The 7,931-nt window shown below is 36.9% G+C and overlaps 1 protein-coding gene across 1 annotated transcript in view; it reads right to left on the bottom strand.

Annotated features, from left to right (window-relative positions):
* LOC119838071 overlaps positions 1-7,931 on the bottom strand; it is a 22,251-nt gene that overhangs the window by 6,194 nt on the left and 8,126 nt on the right. Inside the window, exons 5-14 of the mRNA XM_038363880.1 lie at positions 7,295-7,382; positions 6,563-6,635; positions 5,998-6,123; positions 4,932-5,046; positions 4,218-4,366; positions 3,380-3,530; positions 2,973-3,140; positions 1,907-2,064; positions 667-817; positions 191-300 (exon numbers count right to left, since the gene is read on the bottom strand). Of these exons, the coding sequence (XP_038219808.1) occupies positions 191-300; positions 667-817; positions 1,907-2,064; positions 2,973-3,140; positions 3,380-3,530; positions 4,218-4,366; positions 4,932-5,046; positions 5,998-6,123; positions 6,563-6,635; positions 7,295-7,382 (1,289 nt within the window). The remainder of the gene's footprint in view (positions 1-190; positions 301-666; positions 818-1,906; positions 2,065-2,972; positions 3,141-3,379; positions 3,531-4,217; positions 4,367-4,931; positions 5,047-5,997; positions 6,124-6,562; positions 6,636-7,294; positions 7,383-7,931) is intronic.

The following is a 7,931-nucleotide window of genomic DNA, read 5'->3' on the forward strand; positions in this document are numbered from 1 at the left end:
AAAAAATGCTAAAAAAAGATCACGTGATTAATGGACAACCCCCCTTTTTAATTTTTATCAGTATTGTTCCTTATACAAACTTATAATTAAATCTATCCATTAGAAATGGGTCGGAATCGAGTCTAAAGGAATCGGTTACATACAAACATACAGCTTAAGCTGATAAAAGCGTGTTAAAAAGACCAATTACCTAGCATCTGGATCTTTCAAATTACATTCATAGACTCCATATTTCATATCACCCACAATATCCTTTATTTTGCAAGTCGGTTTAGAGATAAGGTCATGATCAAAAAGCGCCTGAAACACAAATATTAGAAATTTTCTATGTTGTATTGCTATACTAACTGCGCCCCGCGGTATCACCCGCGTAAGTCCGTATCCCGTAGGAATATCGGGATAAAAAGTTGCCTATATGTTATTCCAGTTGTCCAGCTGTCTACGTACCAAATTTCATTGCAATCAGTTCATTAGTTTTTGCGTGAAAGAGCAACAAACACACACACATCCTTACAAACTACAATACAAGCACAAATTACACAATAGGCGACCTGGCTGCATAGCCATCTCTTCCAGGCAACCAAAATAACGAAACAATACAGATAAAGCGCCTAGGTAGATGGCATAGACATCTTAACAATATAACATCTTCAGAATTATTCTAACCTCAAAACCTTCCATCAAGGCGCTATCAATTTTAAGAGGCTTTGGCACCGCTGGCGCTTTCGGCTTCTTCCTTGCTCTGAGCTTCGGAAACTTCCAACCCACGTCCTTGTACATCTGCTGCTGTGCTTTTATCAACAACTTTAAATCCAATCTGATAACAATGTATAAGTGTTGGATATTTTTACAGAGAAGAGTAAGAGTAGTAAGAGTACGTATGAAACAGAAAAAAGATTCGGAGAGGAAACTACATGACGTAGATTCGAATGTCGCCTAATGATAAATTTATTGGATTATTTAAACTTTTTCAATTATTTAATCCTAATTAGCCAATTGTAGAGACGGGATAAAAAATTCAATAAGTACGTTATTCAAAAGAGGTTTCTAATTATAAATAATTTGTATAATGTTGAAACAGTTTTTGCAATAAATTTTTTACTAAGCTAATAGGATAATATTTATACAGATCTGCATTTGTAAATTATTTACACAGGTGCCAATCCAGAATGACAGAATTGGTGCAGGCGAAAAAAAAGTCGCCCACGCGTATATTATATTTGCAGGTTTATCACCCCGTGTGTTGCGGTCCCATTAAATCTGCAATTCTCAACCCGTGTGAGCGTACAAAAAGCGGATGATAATTAAAACAAAACGAATATACGCATCTTCAAAAGTTAGCCTTCGGGCAGCATATTGTCTATATGTTAAATAATTATATAATAACATTAATAGAAATGAGACCGCCTCCTTGAGTCCTGGGTTCGATTCCCGGTGGGGACGCTCAAAAAAAAATTCCTTGGTCTAGCAGAACACAGAAGGCTGATCACCTACTTGTCCATAAAGAAAATCGATCAGTGAAACAGATGTATATCATCTGCCCCATACCCCACTAGGGAACACGGGACTTCACTTAAAAAAATAGAAATGATGTCTTAGCAGAAGCTGGTCAGGCTGATGAGCATTTTCAGTAAACTTATAATTAATGATATCTGCAGAAAATCCGGGAAGCGAAGTAGTTCTTCCTCCATCTTATTCACGGTCAAAGTTCACGCGATGGAAGTCGCGGGCATCAGCTAGTTTGTTATATGTGTGAGTCGAGCACGCTTGGGCACGATTTACACTACCTTAGCGAATGTTCATGGGCAGTGGTGATCGTTTACCATCAAACGAACCATCAGCTCAGTTGCCCGCTATGACCTAAAAATACCATAGTTTTTTTTCAATTAAAAGCATCACACTGTACCTCATTAGCTCATCGACGTATTTCCTGCAGTCCACGTGCAGTTTTCCCATAACGTCTTCCGTCATGATGGTCTCCATGTAACCAAAGAAGGCGTCGGGGCATTGCGAGGGGGGGAAATCGTCGTATATAGACCACGCCGCCTGATACCTTTGCAGAGCCTAGACAGGACATGACATAAAGCCCCTTTTTTTATAGTGGGGAAATCTTGCATAGATACCCACGGCCCCCGGGGATGGAGCCGTGGGTTATGTCGGATTCTTACCGACCAAAACCCCACTGTGTTCCGTCTAGCCACTTGAGTGAAGGGGCCACGGGAGCTGGTTAAAATACGTCCGCGTCCCCCTCGGTGACATAAAGCCCCTGATAAACTAGACTTGATCTTCATTTTACTTACGTATCTAAAACCTTGGTAAATCTATGATACATTTTCAGAAGAATCGAAAAAAATTAACCACTAGGCGGGATTCGAACCCGCGTCTTTGCCAGACCGTAGCAACGTCTAGCTACCCGTGATTCCAAAAACAATTATCATTTATAAAGCATTTCAATGCTATGAAATTAAATATTAAATTTGTTAAATCTAGTTATAGTGTATAATACACATAGTTATAAATTTATACACACACACACACACAAAAGATATGTAAACATTCAAACATTACACTATTTTATATAAATTACTAGATGCTATGCACAAATAATATAAACTATCTTTTAAGTCGCTTCAAATCGTACATGGTGTGCAGATTTGATTGGAATCGGTCGAAGTAGTTAAGGAATCTATCGCGGACAAACAATGCGATACGTAATTTATATATATTAAGATTAACCACGCTATAAATTAGTCGATAGTTATTATACACTACCGGTCCGCGCCGGCTTCGTCCGTGGTACATACATAGCCTATAACCTCAATAATTGGACTATCTAACTGAAAGAATCATTCAAATCGGACCAGCAGTTCCTGAGATTAGAGCGTTAAAACAATCAAACTATTCAGCTTTATAACATTAGTATAGATTAAACTAAAAAAGACTCCATAACCTATGTTTCGTATGGTACCTACTTCCACTATTTCTCCCATATGTTGCGACGTCTGCGGCATATACCCCGGGTCCGATTGGGGGTTACACTTCAGCTTAAACAGCTGCTCCTCTTCTTTCTTCTTCTGTTCTCTATCCGCTTCCTCTTTCAACAACGCGTCTAATTTTGCTTGCTTTTTCTCCGCTTTTAACTGAATCATCGTTTTTAAATAAATCAAATACGAGATGTACCCAATAGATAAATTAAGAAATTAAAATTAAAAAAACCCTTTTTAATTACAAAATTTTATTCCTGGCAAGCTCTTTTATTTGATACTCTAATGCAGTGTGGATGAAAAGTCATTGGTCCGCCATTTTTATAGGATTAAAATATAATGAAACATGTATCTGTCGATTAATATATAAATCATAAAATTTGTCCAAATCCTACCATCTCCTTTGTTTTTCCCTTTACACTGGCGTTATATTTCTCGTCTTCTTCAACTTTCTCAGCGATGGAGGGGTAGTCACCGCGGATCACCATGACAGTGCCCCCTTCTATTTCGTATGGATAGTCGGGGAAAAACCCATATCCATAATACCTGAAATGTGTATATGTTAGATTATGTACACAGGGTGGCGATTAGGTCAAAATACATATGATATTTCCAACGCATATTTTTAAAAAGTGAATTCTTAAAACTCTATGTGTACACCCCTACCTGGCCACCCGCCACACGCACGCGCGCTTTCGTTCAAGACTATCTTTTCATAGACATTACAGAATATACCGTCTACGAAAAGCTAAGGATGTAAATAGGGAAAAAAATTAATTTTATACGTCGTTTGGTTATTCAAATATATCCTACATTAAAGTTGGACATAATTTTGGAGGACATACCTACGTAACTATTTCAACGATACAATTTTAGAGAATGGTTTTAATAACACGAAGTACAAGCGAGCGAAGCGATAGAGGAGAAATTATTATTATATAACTACATTTTATTATGTAGTTATATAATAATAATTAGCTCTCTCGCCTCGATCTCTCCTGTAGCCTATGTGCTTATCCAGACTATAATCTTTCTCTATACCTAAGTTCAAATGGATCCAATCATACATTCATTTATTCCCGCTAAGTTTTGCATAATATAATCAAGACTATAATCTATCTCTGTACCAAATTTTCATACAGATTCGATAAGTTGTTTTCGCGTGAAAGAATAACAAACATCCACACTTACAAACTTTCGCGTTTATATTAGTAGAAAGTAGGATAATCAAACCATTCCTTGAACCACGTTCTTATTTGATCTGTTATATCGTCTATTTGATTGTCCCTTTTGAAAACCACAATCCTCGTCTGCTCTTGGTTAAAATCTTTCATGTACGCTTCTCTTATTTTAATACGAATATTCCGTTTCCTTTCGTACATCTGTATATAATTATATTTATTTAGAACTTTAATTCAAATTAAATAGTCTAAGACTATTTCTATGAATCAAATTATAAAGATTGGTAGAATAGCCTCTCTATGAAGAAATACAATTAAAATGAGTAATTATTGAGCTATATCCTCTGACCATAATTTTTTGTCTCTTGTGTTTGTTACCTCATAACTTTCGCTTGGGTAAACCAATTTTGATGATTCAATTTTCTTTGAAAGCCTTCCGTGTGGGCCCATTTAAATTTAGTCAAGTTCTGATAAATTTGTGACTCAGTGGAGGCTTCAAGACCGGACGTGCCCAAAAAATTAACTGTTTTTTTAATTTATTTTCACAATATCCACGTCACCACTGAATGAAACGGTAAAGGAAAACATCGTGAGGAAACCGGTATGTCGAAGAATTAAATGTTCGACGTTATGTGACATCTGCCAACCGCACTTGACCAGCGTGGTGAAGGCCTGAACACTCATAGGAGGCTTGTGTCCCAACGGGAATACATATGGGCTGATGATGAAATACTTCTTAATAAATAATAACGTACCACTAACGTACCAAATTATTTTCTTCTTCGAAATTCAAGTGCGCTTGGAATGGATCCGGCACCAAGCCCAATAATACATCTCTTCTATGTTCTAGGATGCGCTGCCTTTTGATATCCATATATTTCCTATTGAATAATGTTAGCAAACTTGTATACTACTAGAACACTATGTATGGTTTTTGGTGGGAGTCGAGCGCGCTTCGGCACGAATTCGGCTAGCTCGCACCGGGGAAGTACCACACCCCCACAGAAAAACAGCGGGAAATAGAATCATGCTACTGTATATCGTTCGGTGAGTGGGGGAGCATGATGCCCACATCCTTTTCCTCACTCTTTTCAATCCTTTTCTTGGGGATCCTACATAAAGTTCCTTATTTCGTATGCAGAAAAGCTGGCAGGCCATTTGTACAAGCATATAGCTCCTGTTTATGTTTATGAGCGGTGATCGCTTACCATCAGGCGAACAACCAACTCCTTTGAACAAAGAAACGTAGCAGCAAGACAGGGGACACTCTGATTAACATGGAAAAAGCAATGATGTATGAAAAATACCCAAGATACAGTCTCACGCTTTCCGTTTTGATCGCCGTGTCGCTAACCACTCAACAATTATTGAGTACTAGCTGCGCCCCACAGTTTCACCCGCGTAAGTCCGTATCCCGTAGGATAATCGGGATAAAAAGATGCCCATATGTTATTGTCTACCTACCAAATTTAATTGCAATCCGTTCAGTATTTTTTGCGTGAAAGAGCAACATGCACACACACATCCTCATAAACTTTCGCATTTATAATATTAGTAGGATATGTTATTATAATGCTTTAAGCATATAAAAACTATAGTTTTTTAAACCTTAATAAAATTGTTTAAAGTTGTTTTTATAACACTGCGCTTATACGCGAGTGACACAAGACTGAAATTACTGCACAATTTGTAATGTTGCCCTCATTAAAATGAGCCTCGAAATTTGTATGTATTGTTATATTCGTTTTGTTTATTTTAGACCCTTGAGTAAGGCTCAGCTGATATTGTCCCACATATCCGAAACCACAATTTTATTCATAAAACTGTCATACCGATAAACTTTCTGAATCAACATGGCCGCCGCACGTTTTAAATATATTGGTGCCTCCTGTGTGGAATCGGCAAAATATAGCCGCCTTCTTCTGCATTTAGATCTAAAATCTTCAACGAAAAACTGTCTGCAACAACATTTATAAGACCGTTTATGCGTTTTTTTATTTAATGAATAAATAAGGAAAGTTTTAGACGTTTTTGTTCGTTTGTTATGCTAAAACTGTATAATAAATCAGTTGGTTAAACTATTTTTTTTGTTTAATAACTATATAATTAATCAATTGTACACTTATTAAGGATCGGTGACAATACAATAACTTCGTGGGTTTATTTTTTATCACTATCGCCGAAATAAAATAATTACTTTTTGTATATTCTGAATAGCATTAGACTGCAAGAAAGGCGATTTAGTTGATTCTATAATTTACGCGTGATTTGAAGTTTTAAAGCCATATTTCTTTTTTATCCTACTAATTCTTACTATCTATTATTTACTGTCATTGAAGATCACACATTTCACATAGAAAAATGCGTAAATATAATAAAAAATGTAATGGAACTAACCTATATCTTTCTTGTCTTTGTATTATGAGTGCTTGAAGAAACTCTTCAGAATATATTGTGTGGATACTCTCATCTGTAACACGTTTAATATTATTGTTAAAAAACTACTAAATTAAAACATTTTTCTAGAAAGCAAAGCCTCTTAATACCATAAACACGAAAATCTGTAGAACGGAGTACGGACAACGGACTTAAAAAAGGGGGGGGGGACCCCTCAAGGGGGGCGCCCAGGAGCGTATCGCTCGCGGCCGAATCATAACCGGCTCCCGTAGCCCCTTCACTAAAGCGGCTCGACGGAACACAGTGGGGTATTGGTCGGTAAGAATCCGACATAACCCACGGCTTTTTCCCCGGAAGCTGTCGGTACCTAGGCAAGATTTCTCCACTTAAAATAAAAGGGTGACCTTTACCCTGAACCCGTTCACCCACGCGTCCGCGCTAACATGACGTAGTGGCCCTTCAGGTTAATATGGAGATTAACAAAAAAAATGAGATAATCGACATAAGCCCTGCCCACCACCCTCAGCACCGACCTTTAAACTTGAGCTAAAACTTAAACATTCATTCAAAGAACATAGCATAGATTTTATCCTGGAAATCCCACGGGAGCAGAAACTATTTGGGGAAAACCCCGAGGCTGTCTATATTTTCCCATCCAGTTGAATCCGCTGGTGAAAATCTAGTCACTGAAGAGATAATATAGGCGCCTATCAATTCTCATTGATAACAGACCTTTTAGTACTAGTTGCTCTGATATAAAAGTAGGCGCACAATCTTCTATAGGGAAATCCCCGTCAAAGACATTAGGTGAAACGGGAGCCTGAAAAAATAAGGTTTAAATACCACTCTATAACACTTTTATTTATTAACTATCTTTTGCCCGCGGCTTCGCACGCGTTAAAGTTGGAGTAGTTTAATAGTAAAGATGTCATATATATACACCTTCCTCTTAAACAACTCTATCTATTAAAATACCCATCAAAATCGTTGCGTAGTTTTAAAGATTTAATCATACATAGGGACAGAGAAAGCGACTTTGTTTTATAGTATGTAGTTTTATTGATTAACAGATACTTCAATAGATTGCACATGTAACATTGATTAAATAATAAATACAAGTGACAATATTCTAATGCTTGACCCTATTACAGATGTATACAACATTGCAAGAAATAATAAAATATAGTTTAAAAAAACTAAAAAACACGCTTTTCAAGCACATCAAACTAAAAACTATAAAATAATTTTTAATATAAACTGAAAATAATAATGAATGAAAAATACTAGTGAGAGCATCATCCCATTGCTCAATACACGAAAAATATGGCACAAAGCGCCCCACGCTTTTTTCACAACAATACTAGTATTT

The sequence above is a fragment of the Zerene cesonia genome, unplaced genomic scaffold, assembly GCF_012273895.1.
Source record: "Zerene cesonia ecotype Mississippi unplaced genomic scaffold, Zerene_cesonia_1.1 Zces_u001, whole genome shotgun sequence".
In the NCBI taxonomy this organism is placed as follows: domain Eukaryota; kingdom Metazoa; phylum Arthropoda; class Insecta; order Lepidoptera; family Pieridae; genus Zerene; species Zerene cesonia.